At 32.8% G+C, this 24987-nt stretch overlaps 3 protein-coding genes across 11 annotated transcripts; all 3 read left to right on the forward strand.

The window, feature by feature from the left end:
- Nucleotides 1–3: 3 nt before the first annotated feature.
- Nucleotides 4–15884, forward strand: LOC117208122 (protein PRRC2C). Of its 7 annotated transcripts, none has more exons than XM_033449000.1 (19): nucleotides 4–450; nucleotides 2527–2674; nucleotides 2921–3172; nucleotides 3402–3555; nucleotides 4031–4147; nucleotides 4230–4522; nucleotides 4606–5149; nucleotides 5299–5979; nucleotides 6504–6940; nucleotides 7124–8815; nucleotides 8983–10950; nucleotides 11746–11940; nucleotides 12104–12412; nucleotides 12964–13149; nucleotides 13288–13423; nucleotides 13520–13864; nucleotides 13939–14063; nucleotides 14342–14621; nucleotides 14729–15884. In XM_033449000.1, the coding sequence occupies exons 2-19, from the start codon at nucleotides 2582–2584 to the stop codon at nucleotides 14878–14880; spliced, it is 7959 nt and encodes a 2652-aa protein (XP_033304891.1). In that variant the 5' UTR covers nucleotides 4–450; nucleotides 2527–2581; the 3' UTR covers nucleotides 14881–15884. The 7 variants fall into 7 exon arrangements, with proteins under 7 accessions (XP_033304891.1, XP_033304898.1, XP_033304894.1 ...); XM_033449007.1 differs by having other exon boundaries at nucleotides 13366–13423; XM_033449003.1 differs by having other exon boundaries at nucleotides 11761–11940.
- Nucleotides 15885–18813: 2929 nt separating this feature from the next.
- Nucleotides 18814–21486, forward strand: LOC117208129 (protein-associating with the carboxyl-terminal domain of ezrin). Of its 3 annotated transcripts, XM_033449016.1 has the most exons (7): nucleotides 18814–18972; nucleotides 19069–19271; nucleotides 19415–19859; nucleotides 19951–20140; nucleotides 20213–20349; nucleotides 20455–21138; nucleotides 21223–21486. In XM_033449016.1, the coding sequence occupies exons 2-7, from the start codon at nucleotides 19077–19079 to the stop codon at nucleotides 21399–21401; spliced, it is 1830 nt and encodes a 609-aa protein (XP_033304907.1). In that variant the 5' UTR covers nucleotides 18814–18972; nucleotides 19069–19076; the 3' UTR covers nucleotides 21402–21486. The 3 variants fall into 3 exon arrangements, with proteins under 3 accessions (XP_033304907.1, XP_033304906.1, XP_033304908.1); XM_033449015.1 differs by having other exon boundaries at nucleotides 20455–21486; XM_033449017.1 differs by having other exon boundaries at nucleotides 19951–20023; nucleotides 20455–21486.
- A 1022-nt stretch (nucleotides 21487–22508) lies between these two features.
- Nucleotides 22509–24949, forward strand: LOC117208134 (60S ribosomal protein L5). Its single transcript, XM_033449023.1, has 6 exons — nucleotides 22509–22644; nucleotides 23153–23338; nucleotides 23416–23550; nucleotides 23764–23966; nucleotides 24227–24404; nucleotides 24673–24949. The coding sequence occupies exons 1-6, from the start codon at nucleotides 22642–22644 to the stop codon at nucleotides 24859–24861; spliced, it is 894 nt and encodes a 297-aa protein (XP_033304914.1). The 5' UTR covers nucleotides 22509–22641; the 3' UTR covers nucleotides 24862–24949.
- Nucleotides 24950–24987: the final 38 nt, after the last annotated feature.

The raw sequence follows: 24987 nt of genomic DNA on the forward strand, positions 1-24987 counted from the left end.
CGCCACTTATTTCTGCTGAATGTTCCGCTCATTTCTTGTTACAAGTAACGGTTAGGTAAAAAAAGATATTGGATACCGTGGCATAAGTTTAACTTGTAAAAAGCGTATTTAACGTAATTTAAATTGAAAATAAAATTATATTTTGTATAATAAAATAGAAAAGAGGTTGATTGTGAAAATTATCATAAAAGAGTGGCAAGAAAATCCAGACGAGTGGCGCGTCTGTGCAAACGGCTCCTCTTTGGTTGCATGACGTAATTGTATTGATCGCGGAAGAAGAGCCGAAAGTCGCGCATTCGCCATCTTGGACGAATTGTGGAAAAGAAGTTTCTGTGTCTCGCAGGCGCGGTACGCTTATAATAATTCTAATCCGTGACAATCCGGACATTAATTAATTTAACTGGGAATTAACCCTTTTGTGAATTAGAAACCCATTTGGAGCGGACCAAGGTAAGTCATTATTTCTTTGATTTACTTCTCCGTCCAAATCTTTTTTTCTACGTGGAAACCTATCTAACTTTGTCGTCTGATCATTCACTTCCAGAAGCATTCTTTTTATTTAATATAATTACCATGATATCTTGATCTTTTCTAAGCTGCTAATTTTACTAACTCTCTCTATTGTTGTTTAATTTCATGCATATTTTGACGTGAATCTTCTTGTTTTGGATTTTCTTCGTTTTGACATCACAATTCTGGGGTTGGGTCCGATCTTTATATTCTATCTATATTGCATATTTTTTAATTATCATTTTTTGTTTATTTCATTTAATAATCCATTATCCTGTTCGTCATCCTTTATTTTTCTTCATTCTATGTTCATCGCATCCATTTCCTTCTCGTAACAAAGCTTTGCGAAACTCTTTTGTCCGCTTTCTACTTTTCGCATCGAGCAACATTATTCTTTCATACCATTCTTTATACAGTATTATTCATCAATTTCGTCCAATTGTATTTGTTAATATTTTCATTTGCAAATTATGATTGATGCGGAACAAACCTGATTCGTACCAGTTAGTTTTTTGCATAATTTAATAACTATCATTCGCGATAGCTTTCTTTTCTCTCTCTCTCGCTCTCTCTCTCTCTCTCTCTCTCTCTCTTCCCCCCCTCTTTTCTTCCGTTTTTGTTTATTTAATTGTATTAATAACTATTAACTTTTTATACTTTTTCTTCATTATACACATGTACTTTTAATATATTATAAACATTGTGGTCAAAGATTAGGAAAGTTTTATTACATCTAACAATTTCATTATGTGTAAGATTGGAAAAAGTAAATCCTGGTTTCTAAGTTTTGTATAAAATGTCCTTCATATTTATGTTAAGATATATGTATGGTGTACATTTTAATATTTCATGGAACTTCTTGATAATGTACAATGATTTAATTTAAAAAAATTATTAATCATAATTTATTTGCTGACAGCTTATAATGATAATAAACATGCCAAAAATATTTCTTTTCAATAATGAATTCGAAGTCACCTCGAATTCTTCAAATGAAGCCATATAATTATTTTTGCATTATATTGTAGAGGATATTAAAATGTATTCAACATGCATGAAACATGATATAGTTATTCATAATATTAAGTTTATAGCAGTAGAAGTAGTAATATTTATCTTTGGTTCAGTCTTTTGAACAAAATAAATTCAAGCACAAAATACAGCTTGGAAATAATTATTTTATTCAATTTTGGTTTAATAAGATCCAATTAATGTTGCTTTCTGCAATTGTATTCTTCTGTAAGATTTGAATATGTTATTCTTAAATTGATAGAACAATGTTCTATTCTTATATTTATATTATTTACAAGTGACTGAATCAAAAAGACAAATATTACTACTTCATTGCTGTAATTTGATATTACATCAATAAATGTGTTAAGTTATGGTTTTTGAATACATCTTAATATTTTATACAATAATATTGTTGAAAGATAATTACTTAGTTTTATTTAAAATACTTAAAATGACCTGAAGTTCGCTATAAAAAAGTATTTCCAAAATGTTTATTATTGTTATATATTGTGTATTAGACATAGATAAATTTTATTTAACATCTTTGTAAACATATCAAAATATTGGGAAATGCTCAGAAACACATTTGTAACTACTATATTATTGTATTATTACAGTAACAGATACTCATTATTATACAACGTAATGATTGTTTGTATGTATTAGTGAAAAAAGAATAAGCATGTGATCACAGTTTTCTTTTTTTACTTTACTGAAAGCCTAAGAAAATGCTATAGCTGCAACTACAGCTGTTTTGTAAAATAAAGTGTTAATAATCTTTTTTTTTGTAACATTGTTGCAAATAGTTGAAAAGTTGTTAGAATGAACAGTAAGCAGGTAATATCAAGGAAAAGATAACTATAAAACTACATAAAATATTTTTTATACAATGTTAATGAATTATGTAAAAAATTTTTATTTTTATTTTTATATCATAGAATTATGTTTAATTTTGTTACAGTAAAAACTATAGATGTATATAAATGTCATTTATGTTTTCAGACAAAGGGTTCGTTCTTTGGGTCTGATTGATACTAAATGGTTGCCTGCAGACAGCATGTCTACTCTGTCAGGGCTTGTGTCGAAGGGGGAGAAAGGAAAATCCAAATTCCAATCATTAGACATCAATAGCTTGTACCGGGTGAGTAGGGTGAGTTGGCTAAACAGTTTTGTTCTTTCCTTCCATCCTTATTTGTTATTTCCTTATTTTTGCTCCAATCTTCCCTCCAGCTTTTCCATTCTTTATATCTTTTTTTGAGTATATTTGCTTTTCGTATTCATTTATTTTGTATTTTTATAATAATTATTGTATATATTACCATTAAAAATTAAAAGTATTAACAAGCAGTTGATTGCTTAAAGGAAAGTGGGATTGGTATCCGATTTATACTTGCAGGGAGAATCTTTGGAACAACATCAGCAAAAAAACACACTACCACGCAAACATGGAATGCAAAGTCTTGGGAAAGTGCCTTCGGCACGGCGACCTCCTGCTAATTTGCCTAGTTTAAAAAGTGAACATAGCAGTAACGATCCAGCTGTCAGTCTTGTGCCAAGCGGAGGAAGTGGTTGGGCTACTACCAAAGAGTCAACAACTACCACTACTGCTACAACCACCACGACTGTAACTGCATCAGATACATCCACTGTAACTTTCGTAAAAATATTCGTTTGTTACGTAAATTTTAGACTTCATATTTGTTCAAAAATATCTGTTAAATTATAAAGCAGTATATATTTTCTATATACAAAAATTTATATATATTTATTGTTATTATTCTATACATTCTATATATATGCTATTTTATGCTTTTACTTTCCATATAATTATTAAGGATTACAGAAGTAATTGATGAAATAAATTATTTTATTTTTAGGCAAATTCTTCATCAGCACAATGTGTGACAGGAACAATCACAACATCATTACATCCATTACTCCCAGGGCAACAAAATACCTCACAGTCTTCATATTCTTCCGATGTAAACAACAAATCATCATGGAGTGCAATAATGAGCAGATCTGGAGATGGTATGTAAAGTTATATCATAAAAAAGAGCATGTAACATATTTGTTGTTTGATATAAGACTGTTATATGAATATTTGTACAGTTGTATGTACAAAATATATACAAAATATGTGTACAATTTTCCCTTTAAATTTTGTTGTATTTGTGTTTATTGACATGATTTATGTATATATAAAAACTCCCTGCAATAGATTAATGATATTTATGCAGTATAATATAATATAAGTTAATCATACATTTGGTTTTTAAGCAGGATGTATTTTTTCTTATCTTCTCATTTACTTTATTTTAAATATTATTATGAATTATTAACTTACACGAACTAGTAACTACTATACTTGTTTCATAACTTATAAAGCATAATATATTTTGTAGAATTTTATTTGTTGTAAACCTACCATAATTAAAAATTAGTGTAATATCGAATTAACGATCATGTATTCATAATGAGATTTTTCATTGCTATTGAAATATAGGTACTGTATCAGGAGGCCAACAACAGTCACAACAACAGCAGCAGCAGCAGCAACAACAAACGGCAAGTCGGGAATTAAGTGCGCAATACGGACCTGGACCAAGTTTACGGCCTCAAAGTATTAAAAATTCTATTATTATATATTAAAAATGTTAAATAAATGATTCTTTTTATTAAATGAAATAAATAATTTATTTTAGCGGAAGGAAGTTGGATACAAGGTGGAAGTCGTACAGGCAGTGGTGCAGGAATAGCAACTACAGGTCCTGGAAGTGGGAGTTCAGGGGTCCAGGCCCCCCCTTTGAATATCACTGGATCAGGAGGACATACCGACATATCTGCTGGCGGGCGACAGAACTTGGTCCAGTCTCCCAACATGGGAATGGGCCAGGGAGGCCCTCATAATACTTCAAACAGTCAGAATGCTGTGAGTTCTAATTCTCATCAAGCTGGTCCAAATTTACATCACTACAGAGGACTTATTCCTCCATTTGTAAGCTTTATTATTTACATGTTTTATCGTTGACAATATTATTTGATTTAGTTCATTGAATTAACTTTTTTGAATATATCCAGATGTACAGAGGAAATTTTTCTGGTGGGTTTCCTTCTCAATTTCCGGCAAATACAAGTTCTGGTGCACCTAGACCTCGATTCAATTATCCCTCAGAACGATTTCCTCCTCCGCCTGTTCGTCAACAAGAACGCGAACGTGTTCCCGATGAAGAAATTATTACACGACCAATTATTAAAGAAGAAGATCTTACTCGAATGGACGATATTTCTCGCGATGCTGGCTGGGCAGCACATGACGATATTGACTATAATCAAAAGCTTGCCTTCAGTGATGACGAACCTGATCCTGAACCTTCGAAAAAAGATGAAAGAAAAGACAATAAGGAAGAAAAAATAGAGGAAAATTCAACAGATGACAAAGAGAAGACAAGAGATAACCGTGATAACCGAGAAACTCACGATAATCGAGATTCGAAGGAATCCCGAGATCAAGCAACTCATCGTTCGTGGACTCAGAATACTTTATCCCGTGATTATCGTGGTTCGAACGGGTCTGGTAGTTATAGCGGTCAGTCACAACTGCATTCGGTGCATTCTTTAAGAGGTCAGAACATTTATGTGACTTAGGTGCAAATCTATAGAGCTGAATTCATTTTCATTTGTACTAGTTAAACTAAACTAACCACTTTTGTACATCGTATTATATCTCGTAAATTTGTTTGTTTATCACTTTCGTCTTCACTTTGAAAACAGGTGTAGAAGATGACGAAGCGTGGAATGAGAGACGCAGACTGAAAGTTGTTGAAGTAGCGTCGGCGGTTGAACGTGCTCGACAACGGAAAGAAGAGGAGGAAAAACGATATCAGGAATCAACTAGACAAGCGGCAGCTAAAAAATTGCAAGATTTAGAGCAAAAGTTGAAGGAGAAACAAGCTAATGAATCTAAAGGTTTAATAAGCGTTCCACCAGTGCCTATTCCAGTTCCTGAGTGGGAACGAGAAAGGGAAAACAGGGAACGAGAAAACAGGGAACGCGAGCGATCCGAAGGAAAAGATGAAAAGTCATTGAACCGTGAATTACGTGAAACTAGAGACGGTCCAAAAGATAACAGAGATTCACGTGATCAGTTAATATCAGATTTTCGACAAGGGGACCGACAGAGTTTCACGAGACAAGATAGTATTCGTAGTGATCGTGATAGAGAACGAGACCGCGATCGTGATCAAAGGGATACGAGAGATCGTGAGCTACATGCTTCATCCTCGCGATATTATAAAACTAATTTACCACCTCGATTTCAAAAGCAACAGGCGGAAAAAATCAATGCTGGTCTTAATCGAGTTTTTCCTAATACCGAAAGATCAACTACGCAATCCGTTCCATTTTCTCAGCAATACGATCCTGGTAGATGGGTTCATAGTCACAGCTCTTTAAGTAAGTGCAATTATTTTTTGGCCTTTTCGATGATAAGCTTGAACGGCTACGTATAGCAGATGGAAGAAATATAGGAAGGTCATAAATCAGTCAAAGACGTTAATGTTTTCAATGTTTCAAAATTCTAAATAGCAATTTAAAGTTGTGAAAGAAATTTTAAATATCTATTCACAAGCTACTCTAACACCCTTACGGCTGTATCAATCGGTGTCTCGTTGTTTAATATTTTAATTTATGATCAGACTATATCGCTTCCACTAATTATAGATGCACACATATATATATATATATTTTTGCCATACGCGCGTACTTTTGCATGTATCTATATTACACATACAAACATACAAGTACGTTTACGTTGGACAAATATATGTCTACTCATGAATATCTGTGACAAAAAAATGATTGTTTAATATTTTTGCTTTGGAAAATCTGAAATAATGATTTTCGTTGTTCTCCATTTTTGTTATTTTTATCTACATGTGAAAAATTATTACTATTATATTCAACGAAGCTTGTATTAGTAGACAACAACTTAAAAGCATCATCATCACATGGAGCGTCACAACGCCGAAGTAGAACAGATTCAGATATTTCCACTTCGATGGATGATGATCGACCTCCATCCCGAGACTATCGTGGTTCTCTACTTCGAGATGATCGATATCGTCATTCTTCTCATCGACCGTACGACACACGCAAATCAGGTGGTTACTACGATGAGTATACTCGCAGCTGTAGAGATCACGACTATGATGACAGACATTCTCGTGATTCCTGGGAACGTGAAAGATACTTCGATGACACTAAAGATCGAGATTCAAAAGATAGCATAGAATCCAGAGATAACAGAGAAACTCGCGATATTCGTGATAATCGTACCACCAGAGATACCCGAGATGCGAGAGAGATTCGAGAAAGAGATAACAAGGATAAAAAGGATTATGATAATTATATAAAGGTGTTAAACTTTATTATTACTAGTAGTAATAGTATTTTTATTTATCTTGCCAATCTTATCAATAGTATATTATTTTAAATCTTCGAAATTTCTAATATTTCTTTATAAATCCTATATTATTAATACAATGAATATATGTTTACATGTTCTAACTCTTTTTTTCAAACTTATGTTCATCTGTAGGATCCCTTTGATGATCGTAATCGTGAACGTGATCGCGAACGTGATCGCGAACGTGATCGCGAACGCGATCGTGAACGTGATCGCGACCGTGAGCGTGAACGTGAACGAGAACGAGATCGCGATCAAAGAGAAAGATCAGAAAGTACTGAATGGCGCGAAGAACGTATCATTCAAGATAGAATGATCGATAATCGTCGTGATATACAAAGAGAAGAACGAATGGAACGCAACGAACGTCCGCAAAGACCAGATTCTCGTGATAGTCGTGCTTCTCGAGAATCAAAGACATCTTTGCGAGATGATGATTCGCACAAATTGCGAGACTGTAGTTCCTGGGTAAATGAGGTTGTCGATTATGAAGAAAATAAACGAGATGTCTACCATGAAGATATCCGAGAAAGAGAACGAGAAAGGGAACGAAGGCAACCGCTAGGACCGGTAACTAAAGAAAGAATCGAAGCAGACGAGTTGAAAAACGAAAAGCGTAATCTAACTCAATTAAAGCGAGCAAGTTCCGATCAAGATAAAAAAGATCAGACGAAAGAATCATCGTCGACTATAGAAGCGAAGAAGGAAATGGATGTTTGGAATAGAAAGGTCGATCGAGTTAATGAAAACAATCGAGTAATGGAAAGAGGTGATAACTCGCCAAAAGCCTGGGCGGATGCTGTTTCTCCGACGTTCGAAAAGGAAGAAGAAAAAACTTCAGAACCTATTAAGAACGACAAGGATTCGGAGGATTTGAAGCAAAATTTCGAGAAGTTAAGTTTAGAAAAAAGAGAAGACACGTTGAATGAAGATGAAGCGGTGGAACAACAGGTGAAGGAAGATAAACGAGAAAAAAATATTCGGAATAGAACTAGCAGTGGCGGATCAAATTCCAGAGTGCGTGATTCTCGAGGTGGACGTCAATGGGGCAGCACCTATAGCGTGTATGCACGAGGTTGGCGTGGTCCAGAAACAAGAGGACGAAGAGGTGGACCTAGAGCCGCCACTAGACCTGCTTCTGCTAGAAGTGGTTCATATGGACATACGGATTCGGAAAATAGCGCTGATGAAGTGTCTGGCTCAACAGAGTCTGGCAAAGAAGAGAAGAAATCGGCTAGATCACCAAAACCTAGTCAAAAAGCAGAAAAAGAAGAACGCAGTCGTGAAGTAATAGTGTCTGGTCGAGATGAAAAACGGGCCGACTATTCTCAATCACAACGCAGCGAAAAACGAACTTACGATAGTAAAGTAAGTCGTGAAGGTTTTGCACCTTCGGGTGAACCCTCTCGCCGCGGTCGAGGAAGTAGTTTCCGAATTCGAAGTACAACTGCTACCGGCAGCCGAATGGAGGGATATGGACCTCCATCTAGTAAGAGTCCTTTTTCCTCCGAGCGCAATATTGATGAAAAACAAAATTCTATGCGACAGAATCCTTCAACGCCTACTCCGGAAAAGGAGGTAAATTCTCTGTTACCATCTCAGAATGAATCTATAGACGATAAAATTATAGCAAAACAACAAGCACTTACTGCTGGAATAACTGGAAAGCGTGCCAAATCTCCAAACCAGCAGTCTCAACAAACTCAACAATCTTGTATCAAACAAGATACAAGTCACACAAATAGCAATGTTCCTTCTCAAAAGGTACAAGTTACAAGAAAAGAGGAATCTCGCTCAAAAAGAACTCGCAGCGGAAGTAGAAGGGTAAGTTTTAGGTAATTTGTAAACGGTTTTTTCATTCTTTATATTCTTCCTTTCTTTCTTCCCCCGTTTCTTCTTGTATTCTTAATAAACATTTAAGCCATTTCTATATAATATTATTTTAACAGAATAAGCAATAATTTACATTTGAATCCATTCCATGATTATAGGGCAGAGATAACCGCGAATTGCGTTATCGTGGCAGTGGTAGTAACGTATCGAAGCAAACATCTTCGGATGTAGGAAATGAAGATTGGGAAACTACGTCCGAGAACAGCGAGGATCACGCAGAGGATCACAAAGAGTCTCGTAACAGTCGTAACAAACAATTTTCTGCGCGTGCAAGCACGGGTAGTAATCAAAATGTCGTAGCGTCAAACGTGCATTCACGTAGAAATGAACAGACAGGAAACAATCGGGAACAACGAGAAAAAAATGTAAAGTCTTCCAATACAGCGTCTCGGGCGCCTGGCGCGGAGAAACGAAATCTACAGAATTCCAGTTTCGCCAATCAGAAAAATCATTCCAGCAGCATTCCGCCGTTGATACAAACGGCTCAAGTACAAAACGGAAGATCGAGAAATCAAACTTCTGGTAGCAATTCGACAACGTCGGGTAAATCAATGATCAAGGATAGTACGGTGAATCGTATAGATGAAATAAAGTTAAGCGATCCTAATTTAGTTAGTCAAACTCTCAATGATATCAATAAGAGATCCCAAGGAAAGGAGAAAAAGGCTATAATCGATTGCGAAATGGAAACGAATAATTGTACGGAGGATAGTCCTAACATCGTTGAAGATAAAGTTGATTCAGATGGTTTCCAAGAGGTTCGTTCAAAGAAGAATGTAAAAGAATCTAGACATGGCCAAAAAGAAGAGACAAAACCTTTGAAACGTGAAAAGGAGAAAGATAGAGAACGCGATCGTTCTAAGTCGAAAGCAAATGGGGGTTCACAGCAAACGACTTCATTGCAACAAATACAAAGTATACCGCCTTTGCTTGGTCAAGCCATTCCACAACCAGCAAATATGGTACAAAAACAATATGATAGAACTTTACGAAGCCAAAAGCTTGCGCCCAGATTCCAAAAACAGCGCCTAGCTAAACAGCAGCAACAGCAACAGCAACAAATGTGTGCATCTGAGCCAAGCGATGCAACTAAAATCAATAATTCATCAAATAATTTCGGTAAAGATTCGTCAAGCGGCGGTCCTGCACCTCCACCATCTGTAAACGCTTGGGATAAACCATTTACAACGAGTCAATTACAATCTAATTCTCCATCAGCTGTTCCTACTGACATCCAGTTGATAACTGGTTTATCTACACAGAGCGAACATGGTCATATTCACAGCCACGAAGTTAATGAGCAAACAAATTCTGGTAATAGTAGCCAACGAAATTCACCAAATGGCGAAAAAAATGCTGGAAAAAGTTTGAAAGACCAACTGATTGAAAAAAATTCAGTCTCTGATGTTTCTTCACCACCTGTGCAAACGTTAATCTTTGAGAATACGAATTATTCTAAAACTACCAAGGCTGGTCCTTCTGATTTAGCAGTAAAAACCAAATTTCCGAATCATATAAAAGCTCAACAACAACGTGTTGAAAAACGCACAGATTTGGAAGAAGAAGGTAACACCGCTGCCACCATCCAACAACAACAACAACAACAGCAGCAACAAAGTCTACCTGTGGCATTTTCAAATAAACCAAGTGACTTGATAAAAGATAAAAATCAAGAGCCGATTCAAATGCCTCTTTCGTTTAATAAAAACGAAGATAACGCAGATATGAAATTAGATTTCACCTTTGATTCAGATCTCTCTCAATTAACCGAAGACAAAAGTAAAAGCTTAGGAATGACCCGATCTATGCACATGGCTACTGGCCAAAATACTATTTCACCTTCTACGGCAGAGCTTAACTTAAAAATAGCATCGGTAAAAAAAGTATGGGAAAATGCACCTATGCCAACCGTAGTCGAGCACGAGGATGGTAATGTCGTCAATACAGCTAATACTTTCCCTCAAGCGTTCGAAAGTACGGATGTTGATGACAGTTACAGCCCTCATCAACAATACAATCAAAATAACATGAAAAATGAAATAACTACTTCAACGAATGTGTGCAAGGTGAGAAATCATTTCGCGAACATTATATCATGTTATCATGCATGCATATCTGAACTATTACATCACTAGAAATTGACTCGACATTCAGTATAAATTTGAGTAAAATGCATTTTTTCCAGTTTGTTCATTCTGTTCTTTACCCCAATTTTAACGTTCTTTACTCGTACTTGAAAATTCCCTTAAATAGTTATCATGGTGAAAATCAGAAAGGTAAGTGGCTAACGCGCATTGTTTCAATTTTATTTCTATTAGAGAGTCATTTGTTCATTTTTTTTTCATTCTTTTTGTTTTGTTTCTTTTTGTCCCCATTCTTTTCTCTCTCCTGTTTTGACATATCTCTTCTAAATATTAACATCAGTAAATACTCATTTTACATATCAATTGCCTTCGTTACCATTGTATTATTAAGATATTATCGTGCTCATCATCATTATCATTTTTGTTATAATATTTTTTTCTCTCAAATTATTTATTGTCTATATTATCATTGCTTTTATTATTTGTTGCATTAATATCATAATCATCTCAACAGTTATACCCTTTTACTGGATATAATCTCTTTATTATTGATTTTCCTCACTTAATTAAACTTACGCGGTTAGCGATGAACCTAACTATTTTCACCAGAATTCAGAAGAAGATTTAGAAAAAGAAGAGAAAATCGTTTCCCAAAATTCGCATTATTCCGTCAGCATCGATTAGAACGGCAGTTGATAGTGATGTAAATAGAAAACTAAAAATAACGAAACACCATGTCCCCTGTGGGAAGATGCTGACTCTTTGCCTGATGCGCAGCTGGTTCCCCCGCAGGTGAAGCCGCAGCAACAATCCTCGGGCAGCAGCAGTGGTCAGTCTGGTTCGACGGTTCCAGGGCCAAGTCCTATTGGAGCAGGTCAAAGTCCTATAGGGCATCCTCCTGTCAGTCTCCAAGGACCATTGAGCCCACCTCCATTCAATTCCACAGGACAACCTTCTCATATTAATTACCAGGTGATAAATTATTTTGGAAATGCTTGCCTATACTTTTCATGTTTCGTATTTCGCATTATTGCAGAATCTGTCATAGGCTATAGGATATAAATTTTGTAACTTAGGATTGTGCTTAATGTGCATTTCTATTTTGTTCTATTACTATCATTATTTTATTTTTCAGGAGTTTCCCCAATATCCAGGATCTCAAGCTGCGCAATATGGTAGCATGTCTGCTATACCTTCTCCGCCAGCCGTGTTATTTAACACTGGCTCCGGTCAACTTCCAGCTCAAGCAGGTGGTCTTTATGGAGCGTTTCAGTTAGACCAGAGCCGATCTCCTTTCACACAGTATCCACCATATGCGCCATCTCTTCAAAATTCGTTCAGTCAACAGAACGTTTATCTGCAACAACCCCCACCTCCGCCACCGCATGCACCGAATGCGCCAACTCCGGACATGTATCAAAACAATCTTTCACAGTACCGGATCGTAAGTAATTGCCCTGTGTAACGTACCCCGTTTCGCATTCGAGAAAATCGTTTCAGCAACTACAAATCACATATCAAATATCGTTCTCTATCGCAATGCGTTGCTATGTGAATAAATAATAAAGAAAGAAAAGGAACGATTATTCGATGCTGAAATTAATTTGATACAAGAATATATATACAGGATGTTCTGTGAGGTATTATTTGATCAACTTGATTCATATGTTGAACTTACTCTGAATAAAAAAAATAACATATGCAATAAAGATTTGTTTCGTTTTATTTTGTTAATCACTTAGATACTCTATTATTACTATATGCATATGAGGATATTTTCTGTTTAAAAGTTTAGTATATTAGTAAACTAACTAAGTCGAATTTAAAAGCTTGAACCGAATATCATGCACAAGCTTTGTGTTAATTATTGAGAACGAAACAAACGTACTATGCATGTTAGTTATTGGGTATACACGTGGTTAAAATTTGTTGAATATCTCATTGAACATATGTATATATAATATAATAAAATACAAGAACGTTCACTTTTCGCAGACCGCAGCTGCTGCTCCGCCATTTGGACAAAATCAGCAGCTTAGTAATAATCCAAATACAGTTCTTATTAGCTCTTCTTCAAATTCTTTGATGTCAGCCAGTGTGAAGCCATCCTCTCAACCAATTGGAGCTATCGGAACTAAAGCTCCTCATTTTCAAGCACCGTCTGCTCCTCAACCAAACCCAGTACGTCTTAGTTTAGTTTAACGACATATGGTTAATACTTATTTAATTTCCTGCACGAAGTTATTTATCAGATTATTTGCAAGATGCGTATATCTTTTTTTTTCTTTTTTTTTCTTTTTTTTCTTTTTTTTTTTTTAGTTAACGTACATACCATATGATCCAAATCAAGTACTTGGAGTGAGTGGGAGTTACATGGGCAATTCCCAATTGGTACAGAGACCCGGTCCGAACGTACAAGCCTCGGCTAATAGTTATTATAGCGCAACTTCGGCTGGTAAGTAATGAAATGTATACGTATTGATAATTCCTAAAATAAACTATCATTATTATATTTTCATTTATGATTCTTTGATATTTCTATTTATTTTAGATGTATTTCCCGGATCGCAAACAGGTTTTTATCAGCCAGGGGGGGCTACACAGCAAACTGGTACTCATTATGGACTTCAGGGATTTGGTCAGCACAGCCAAAGTTTGGCAACTGGCAGTGCTGCTCCTGTTGGACTCCAAAACTTCAGCTCAGGTTTCTTATCTAGTTCGGGGTTACAGATTGCTGCAGCAGCTCAGCAGTTTCGTAATCCGACAGGAGGACTACCTGGACCAGCAAACACAGGCCCTACTTTTCTTAGCAAACATCAACCACAAGAACAACCTAGACAATTAAAGAGTCCGTCGGGGAATCAGCAAGATGTGCTTGCATCAGTTTTCAGTTCTAGTAAATTAAATTACTTTTTATTAAATTGTTATGGCGTTCTTTGGAATCTATATAATGCCAAGAAAACTTTGCAGCACCACAAATTCCATCTCCGAAATCAAGAAACTGTAAGCAACAATCTTCATCTCAACAACCACAACCTAGTCCAACACAACATCACAAATATCAACAGTATCAAGGTGTTAGTCAGTCAACTTTGGTAAGTCATTACGCTTAGATCATCAATAACAAACTGTATTTGCTATGTTCTTACATTTATAATTAAGTCTTTCAGTCTGCTGAAGCAAATTGTAAGTTAGAAGAACAATAAATAATAATTATAGAGATGAGATAACAATAGTAGGAAATAGGTAATTAATTTTTTGATAAAATTGACAATAACAAGTAACTATTATTTACAACGGACAATTGATAAAATTGTAATATATAGAATATTAAATTAAAAAGAAAAGATTGATAATGATGAAATTATTATAGATTTTACAACAAAATATTCGTGGCATGGGCATGCCACCACGTGCTGGAATTCAACCATCGCAACAAAGATATCCACCGCCCATTCAGAGACCAGTTGTTCCATTTACACCGGGTCCAAATCCGAATAATCCTACGCAACAACAGCAACAACAACCTAATTGCATGCCGTCGCAACAGCAGCAGCAACAAGTTCAAATAAACCGCCACAGACCGAATCTGCATCAACAGCAACAACAGCAACGAAATATGAAGATGCAACAACAATACTATTCTACCCAAGGTTCGCATTTATTATATCATAATAATGCTAATATAAACAACTGTTGTAGTATCATAAAATTAAAAAATTTAAGCTAATTCTTATATTGTTTTATTTTTTCCTTTTAGGAAACGTTAAAATGGACACAAATGAAAAGACAGATTCGCACAATGATAAAATCAACGATGGTAGTTCTGGTGCTCAGCAAGGAGGCGCTAAAACAAACGTAAATTCACAAGACAATGACAATAAGGAAGAAGTTAATCAACAAAACGAGTGAATTGTGACAAAGAACATTCGATCTACATTTTGAAAATGCAATTTGCGATCATATATAATGGTGCGACATCGATCGAAAGGTAAATGATAATGATTAACTTGTCATACGTGTGGAGCGATATGAACTCCAACTGATATTATATTTGTCGATTTAAAGCGGCTTGCGAGCTTAGAATTCGTAATTAATAATTTGGCCATGTCTAGTTAGAATAATTTAATCATGGTGTATCAAAGAAGGAAAACGATAGATGATATTGTTGTTATACATACCAATGCTTCTCCGAATTAACAATCATAAATGTTTTACCTTTCATGAATTCTCAACAAACAAATCGCTTTTATCGAACATTCCTTTCTGTTCGAAAAAATATTGCAAATAGTAAGACGGCAGCAATGTCGGGGATGTAAGACAAATACCCGAAGTAAAGTGAAACCTGATCGATACCATCGAGGATAATTATCATCTGAAAAAGTCCCTGTAAATTACGTCTTTCAACATCAGGGACATTAACACGTTGTTCAGTTAAAAAATAAATAAATAAATAAATAAAAGAAGTTAAATGATTAGACTGACGCGCACAACGTATATTCACTCGATGTCAATCGATCATCCGAATCAATTAATTACATTATCAACTGTGAAGATAAAAAAGATGTGCACAAGACTTATGTTTCTGTATATGGACACGACGGCGGTCTGTGGTATACGATAATATTAAAATCAGATTTTTGTGAAACGTAGTTCGACAAAGATATTACACGATCGTCGCTATTATTTGTAGAGTATCACTAAAATGAAAAAAGAACAAATCGATAAAGAAGACTGTTGTTGTGTATATCGAAATTAAAACAAGAAAGTATATACATGCGATGATCGTACGAATTTGCATGACGTTCCCCAATATGACAATTAAAGAAATTCGTGTACATTAATCGTTTATTGATATACTGTGAGGTCATGGTGAAGCTTGTGAAAAATAAATAGTGCAACAATCGTTTATAGTACTGAATATATTATCATGACCTAACCACTCTCAAAAAGAGTATCGATTATTAGAAAAATAAATGATACGAGGAGTATTGCTTACAGAAATTCGAAATGCGCTCGATTTTTCGTGTATAGTAATATTCCAATAGGTTGCAGCATTGTCTGTCGCAACGTACATGTGTAGAAGAATTGTATACTCCTTGCTTTCGTTGCGGTTCTAGCACTACAATAATACGATAATAATTATTATTTTATTTTAATTTTATTTTATTTGTAATACTATTGTCATCATTATCATCATCATTATTTCTATTGTATTACTATATTACAACATATATAATATATGATCATCACCATCGCCGTCGTTGTTACTATTACCGCTGCTATTATTATTATTATTATTGTCATCATTATTATTATTATTACTTATTACTTATTATTACATTATCACTAATCCATACTATTATAGCAAAAAAAAAACATTACAGAGTTTACTACTGCTATTCTTGCTGCTTCTACTACTACTGCTACCAACACCACTACTACTACTGCTGCTGCTGTTGCTACTATTACTATTCCTACCATTATTGTTGTTATTATTATTATTATCATCAGCATTACTATCATAATAATAATTACTATTATTAGCTGTAATATATGGCTGACATCGTTTCTGCTGCTGCCTTCGTTATCATCATTTCATTATCAATGCCATCGTTGCCCGTCATCGTCGTTGAAATCATCATCATTACTACATCCCCGTTATGACGATAATGTTGTATTATTAATATTATGCAAAATTTTTTAAAATAAATAATAGTATATAAAAGAGACAAATTTTATTAATTTTTTTGGAGCGACGATTACTCGTTTAATTAAATATGATTTATGGAATTGTTAAAATATACACTGCCAATCTTATCGTCATTTCGTATAAAAGTTACATAAATTCTTACTAAAGTTTCTTCCATAATTCTATAAGAAAGATGAGAGTACAAATCAATAACAATTTTAATTTTTCTGAAATACGTTTAATAAAAAAATATTGCTATCGCTTAATTAATTTACTCTTTTTCATATGAGTATCTCCGTAAAAAGTTTAATAATCATAACTGTAAATGTATGAACAATAGCGTGAAAGCACGCGCTTGAAAAATAGTTGAAACACCGGTGCCTTTGACTTACTGCCATAAATAAATTTGTATTTTCTCGGATAATTTTGAATAATATCGCAAGTGATTATTATGGCTTCAAGAATAATTAGTCAAATAAATCAGTTTTCTATTATTTCATTCATTGTTATTACGCATTGTAACTAATAGCTTTTAATATCAGTAATAGTACTAATAGTAGTAGTGCCAATAGTAACAGTAGTAGAAGTAATAGTAACAACAGCTCTTTGTTTATGTGATTATTATAATAGTATAGCATTATGGATTGTAACATTAACATACAATTAGTTATTGTTCTTAATACTGTTACTGATGTTACTACAGCGTTTAATATTACAATAATATTCTTCCAGTAGTATTGCTTCATATTTCTTAATACATATACCACATTTTATATTCATTATAACATATACCATTTTCCGATATTTAGCTATAATTTTCATGATATTTCATTACATTTCATTATCTTTTATTAATGATACCAATATTACTTAAAAATACTACCACTAACCGTCGTCGTTGTCATCGTCGTTGTTGTCATCATTATCATTCTAATCATTGTTATAAATTTGATATACCAATTTTACGATACTCTCAATTAGTATAATAGAGCGTACCTTTATAATCATAATCGATTGTCATTATCATTGTCATTGATATTATTACCCTTAGTCAACATCATCACTAACGATATAGACATCATTACTTTCACACATATATTATTAAATAATATTATCCTTACAAGTGAATATTTAGCGGCTGACAACACATGGATGAAGAAATCGAAGGACATGTAAGTAATACGGCGCAGAAGTACAGAAACCGGTTGTGTGAAAGTATCTTGAAATATTTCAAAGACTTAACGTATAATTGATTTATCCATTTGCCTATTGTCGCTTATGTGCGATGTGATCTTCTGGATTGTATATGAAAAATATAACAAATAAGATGCAGGCGCAAGGGTCTGTCGATTACAATGTAATCAAATAATAATAATGAACAATTTATCATAATCGTGTAATATACCGATACCTTTAATAGTAGCGAAAAATATGTGCTGTTTTGACTACAAATATTTTTAATTATTTACTACTGATGTAGAATCTGGAAATGCTACGTATGCATTGGAAAAGATGAGTAAGCACTCCGTGTATGTATGGAATGTATGCAAGTAGATAGCGGCAAAATGTTAAAACGTATGTATGAACGTGATATTGATAATAATTATTTTTTCGGTTTATGTGTACATGTATCTCTGTATGTTTCATTTTAAAACTAAATGTTGTTTTTAAATGCTGCAAAATTACGTTACTGATTGTATGCTGCGAAAATAATGAAATTAAATAGTGCGATAAATTGCTCTTTGTAAATCTTAAAAATGTAACATAATAATATGACGGACCCTTGTAGCCAGCTTTAAGTTATAAAATATCTATGATTTCATCTATTTACAATTAAAATTTAACTTATATAAATATCTGAATAATTCAAACTTATATAAATAATTACAACATGAAAATAAAATGAATACTGATAAAGCGTTATTCTTGATTTATAATCGTAGTACTTTGCAGTATTTGCACTGTCTTACGACTAATATGAACCTATTTCTATATCTTTAAAAGTAAAACGTTTCAGATATCATTTTTTCTCCCATTCTTAATAATTTAATTATACACACACAAGTAAAAATATTTAATATATTTCGTACTTTTAAATACAGACTTTGATGCAAAAAATAATTAATAAAAATTAAATTAGTAATAAAAATATATATCGGTCTAATACAACAGAAACACTTTTTCGTTGTCTATCATATGTATATCGTATATCATATCTCGTATCAGAGAAATACCGAAGAGGTAGTTGAACATACGATGTATATAATTCGTCATAGTGATGTGGTTAAAGTAGAATGAAATTGAGACGTAAGGTAATTTTTTACGAGGATTTTTCATAACAAAAAATATATTGTTGCTTTTGATCATTATTGTATTTATACATAAATTTCTTCTTTTTTTTAAACCAGTAAAATTAATGGGGAATGAAAAAAGTGCCCTTAATGGGCTGAAAATTGACGAAAAACCTGTGGAAATAACTGATTTTTGGACGCATTATATGGCCTGTGTGAATGGATACAATGCACAAAGGATTTCAGTGTTTGTCAGTGAGCCATCTTTACATTATAATGCAAATTTTGGAAATCCATCGCCTTTAGAGAAAGCTGCAAAGGTTAACATTGATTCATTAATTACCTTACATATTGTAGAGTGTCACATGTGCATGTATCAATCATCCTTAATTTTCTTTTTAGTTATATTATTTTAGCTAATTAAAAAATGGATGTGTGTAACAATAGTATACTTATGTTTCAGAATCTAATGTTATATAGACATCCATGTATATTGAAGTACGTTTCTTCATGGTCAAAAGGTAGTAAATTTTTCCTAGCTACTGAACAAGTTAAACCTTTAATTCAATCAATAGAAACCCAGAATACACTGCAAATATGCATGGGCTTATATAGTATTTTACGTGCATTGGTTTTTCTTCATGAAAAAGCATTTGTATCTCATAATAATCTTTGCGAAAGTTCTATTTATGTTACACCTGAGGGATGTTGGAAGCTTGGAGGACTGGAATGTCTATGTAAATTTAATGATTTGACTTCTTCTTATTTACAAAAAATAAAAAGCTACAGATGCGAGAAAGCGATTTCTATTAACGAAGATACAACTATCACTTTAACAAATTTTACAACAATTGATGTGTATGCATTTGGAGTTTTAGCTGAAGATATATTGAGACAAAAGGATCCAGGTAAACGGTATATAATTAATCAAAATTATACTCTATTTTAAATAATTATGAACAAAAATCTTAATGGATAGATATTCTGTTCTATTTTTAGATGATGTACCTAGTCTTTTAGAGTTTAAACAGTTCTGTAAAGAAAATCTGCAAAATCCAGATCCTTCTCTAAGGTGCGAATTGTCCCATGTACTACAACATCCATTCTTTACCCACGATTTTATGAGAATATATGCATTTTTAAATGAGTTAGTGCTAAAAAGTAATAAGGAAAAAGAAATATTTTTTGGGTAAATATTTAAAAAAATATTATTAATCTCTTGTGTGTTTGGTAATAGTAAAATTTTTTAATCATATTACAGAACCTTAATAACACAATTAAGAATGTTTCCTGAAAATATTGTAGCTGAACAATTAGGTCGTTTACTTCTTTCAAGAATGGTTTTATTAGATACAACAGCACAAGAACAGCTTTTACCATTTATTTTAAAACCAAAAGGTAAAATAAAAGAAATCAAATTTTGCATAATAATATAAGTTGAGTATAAATATTGAGAATAATATAAATTTAATATAAATCGAGGATCCATGATTTTATTTACAGATGGAAATGACAATACAGATAGTAACTTATTTTCAATTTCTACATTTAAAGTCTATTTGGTACCCAAACTATTGCAGATGTTTTGTATACGAGATGTATCAATACGTTTAGTACTTTTGTCATATTTTAATTCTTTTGTGCATATATTTCAAGTAGATGAATTGAAATCTCAAGTACTTCCTGAATTACTTGTTGGAATTAAAGACACAAATGATCATCTTGTATCTGCAACATTAAAAGCATTAGCTGACATAGTTCCAATCTTAGGCGCTGCCACAGTAATCGGTGGTAATAGAGGGAAGTTATTTACAGATGGACGACCAAATAAACTGAAAGATAACAAGAAAACTAAGAACAGTATAAATGCTGAATTCGTGATTCCTACGGATAGTATTCAAAAAGTAATTGATTTACCTGAAAGACCATCTCCAGATGGAGGTGAAGATAAAAAAGAGATTACTTCTTCTATTACCGAAGAAGAATACACGTGGTCTGATTGGGACATACAAGAAACTGCAGACGTGCATGCTCGAATTTCACAGTCTTCCGACGCAATTTTTCAATCTCAATCCAATTCCAATGATATTTCGATTTCGGATTCAACATTAAGGATTACTACAGATGCAGTATTAAATATAGATAAAAATAAAACAAGCGAATTGAAATTAACAAAGAAGTCAGCTGGTATTATATCCGATATTTCAGAACTTGATATTAAAAATTCAAAATTAATAGATACTTGTAAAGAAGAATATGATTATTTCACAGACATGGAGCCTGTGATAAAGAAGACACAGATTTTACACATACAACAACCACAAATAGTATCAAAAAGTGTATTTGACATAAAAGCGCTAAATGGATTAGAAACATCTGAAGAAAATAATGGCTGGGAGGAGGATTTAAGCGATTGGGGAACAGAAGATGTTCATGAAATAAAAACTTGAATAAATATATATTACTCCTTATAATATTTTTTGTATATAATATTTTTATTTCGAAAAAATAAGTTAATTGAAATTATTTGCTTAACCCATCTGCTACCACACGTCACACATATGTAACACATTCTAAAAGCCGCTTAGATTGTCTACTAATCATTTTGTACTATCACATATATAAAAGTATATATCGTATTATGTAACATATTGAAAATTTGAAACTTGGGCTGTGAAAAGTGATTTTTTCCTTAAACAGTGCTAACGAAAAGGATACTTCCCCTACATAAGATACTGGAATTTTTCAAAAAAATTTATAGGCGTTCGTAATTTAGGTCATGAAAATTTCATACAAATAAACGCAATATTTGACTAAATTAATATAATGTACATATATGTATATTTGGTACGTATATTATACTATATGAGAAATTGAGAAGCTTCTCAGGACAAAGATATAACAGACAAAGATATTTCAAGGATCACATGCAATTGTGGACATCATATCATTTCTAGGTCATCATAATTTTTTTAAAATAAAAATCTATATATATACATATTTCTTGATATCTTTATAAAGCGTAAAAAAACAAATTCAATGAATTAATAAGTATGCCAATCCTAACATTTAATCTTGAGATATTTGTGTCTAAAGTGTTGTACATTTATGTTCAATCGACAGATGGCACAATTTAGAAAATTTGTTAACTTTTGAGATTTCAAATGAAAATTTAGAGCATACGAACAAGGAATTTTTCAAAATTAATTATATCCCTGGTTTTATTTAAATATTCTCCCTAATTTCAAGTAAGTTTAAAAAATCGTCCAAATCAGTGGATCATGTAACACTATAACACCTAGTAGTGAAACAGTCGAACTAATGTTTTTACGAAATTAAAGGACTCAAATTTCTCGATCTATAAGACGAGTTCTCGAACTGTTCAGATTAAATCAAAGCTTTAACTCCCAGAAATCTTCTCTGTATAATATTATTCCAATTTCTTACGTAAATAATTAACTATATATGCAATTAGCACAAAGGGTCCTATTTTGTGCACAATGAATGCCATCTATCAGTAAGTTAATGGAACCTAACTACTAATAAGAAGTAAAATTTTTAACTGGTAGATGGCGCTATCACGATGAGGTCGCAACGAGTGTACACGAGAACTTCCTTTTGATACGTGGAAGTCGTGGAACATTCAAAGGTAGTGTTTCGAAAAGAAGTTTCATTGTATTTATTGGTAATATGGTAAGTAAAGATTAATGTAATTCGATAAATAAGATTCCTAATTATTTATACAAATGATTTGATATTACAAGAAGTAGTAGATGCATGTTATTCAAAAGGATTCCAGGAATGATATCCATGTTACAACATGTAGCTGATTATCATATACTGTTTCAATAATGTGAAATAAGTAATATATTAATAATATATTTTGTTTATTACTCAAATCAATAAATTGTATATTGTATATCATCAAAAGTGCGATCTTGCCCTTTATTTTTAATTTACATTATTAGCATAGGTATACTTGGAAAGAAAGATACAAAAATAATATGTTAAAAGCGTTAAAGAAATTTTCAGTAAATTCTTTTAATAAACAATATTGATTTTTAAGTGATGAAAATTTTAGCTCACTTTGACAAATGAATGAAAAAATTATTCCCTATGTCACTGAATATTATATACTGATTAAACAAAAAGTTTATAGTTCTCTTTTAATCTAAAAAGTGTAATATGTATCATTTTTTAGGGGTTTGTAAAGGTTGTTAAGAATAAACAGTACTTCAAACGTTACCAAGTTAAGTTCAGAAGGCGACGTGAAGGAAAGACAGATTATTATGCACGTAAACGATTAACTATTCAGGATAAAAATAAATATAATACTCCTAAATACAGATTAATTGTACGTTTATCAAATAAGGATATTACCTGTCAGGTACATATATTTAGATAATTTAAAATCTATTAAAAAGACTTTTATCTTTCAATTATTAAAATTTATCATACATGTAGGTTGCGTATTCAAGGATTGAAGGAGATAGAATTGTATGTGCAGCATACAGTCATGAACTTCCAAAATATGGCATTAAAGTTGGGCTTACAAATTATGCTTCTGCCTATTGCACAGGCCTTCTTTTAGCACGAAGAGTAAATATTTTTCTATTATTTTATTCTACAATTATATATTTTTATACTTAAATATTTGTTTAATGATGAAACACTCAGCTCGCTTTGATGTATAACTGAAGAGATATTAATTGTTCCCTGTTATATATTTCTGAACAACAATTGTATAATATTCAATACGATTGAAGTTGGATCGGTTTTCAAAATTATGTGATACCATATGTTTTTCTATAGTTATTGAAAAAATTAGGCCTAGATACCTTGTATACTGGAACAACAGAAGTAACTGGTGATGAATATAACGTTGAAGAATTAGACGAAGGTCCTGGGGCATTCAGATGTTACTTAGATACTGGTTTAATGCGTACAACTACTGGTGCTAGAGTTTTCGGCGCCATGAAAGGTGCTGTTGATGGTGGTCTCAATATTCCACATAGGTATTTGTTAACATAATTATTATAAAAGATATTAAGATGTATTATGAAAAAAAATATGATGTTACCATACACATGCGCGTCATCTGAGTCGTAGCAAGACATGATTTTGTATCGTGTTCTACAATACAATTTACTGTCTTTGCATGGATATAAAAAGATGAAAAAATGTGTTTCTGATAATATATAATTAAAAATAGAAATAATACAGGATATGTTTTTCAACATATGTTTAAACTTTTATATTGTTTTTCCATAAATAGCACCAAGAGATTTCCTGGGTATGATAGTGAATCAAAATCTTTCAATGCTGATGTTCATCGGCAGCACATATTTGGACAACATGTTGCAAATTACATGAGAACATTAGAAGAAGATGATGACGATGCTTTCAAACGACAATTTTCACAGTACATCAAAAATGGTATTACCGCTGATAGTGTAAGTGTTCATACATTTTATTTACATATTCAGTCACCCATTCGTCCAGCTTATAATTACTGCAAGATTTCATGATCTTTGCAGTGTCGCAGTTGGACAATAATAAGTGCATTGGTTTTAAAAGATAAATGCATTGATTGTGGCATTTTTCACATTAACCTTTGTTACATTTCACTTCCATTATTTATTTTTTATTTATATATTAATATTCTATATATTATATATAATTTTATATATTAGAAGACATTTGTATAATTTTTGTCTACAGATTGAGGGTATTTATAAGAGCGCACATGAAGCTATACGTGCAAATCCAGAACACACAAAGATCGTTAAAGAAAAAATACCGGTGAAAAAGCGATGGAATCGCCGCAAACTTTCTTTAGCAGAAAGGAAAAACTGTGTTGCTCAAAGGAAAGCTAATTTCCTAAAAAAACTGGCGGAAGTAGAAGCTTAGTTTTATTGTCAACTTTCTGCATCAAAATCAATGTTCATGTATACATGAGGAATGTTTTGGTATAAAAATAAACAATGTGTACTGGAAATTTTGTAATTTGTATTATTATGTTAATGAATATAATAC

The sequence above is a fragment of the Bombus bifarius genome, unplaced genomic scaffold (genome assembly GCF_011952205.1).
Source record: "Bombus bifarius isolate JDL3187 unplaced genomic scaffold, Bbif_JDL3187 scf7180000008056, whole genome shotgun sequence".
In the NCBI taxonomy this organism is placed as follows: domain Eukaryota; kingdom Metazoa; phylum Arthropoda; class Insecta; order Hymenoptera; family Apidae; genus Bombus; species Bombus bifarius.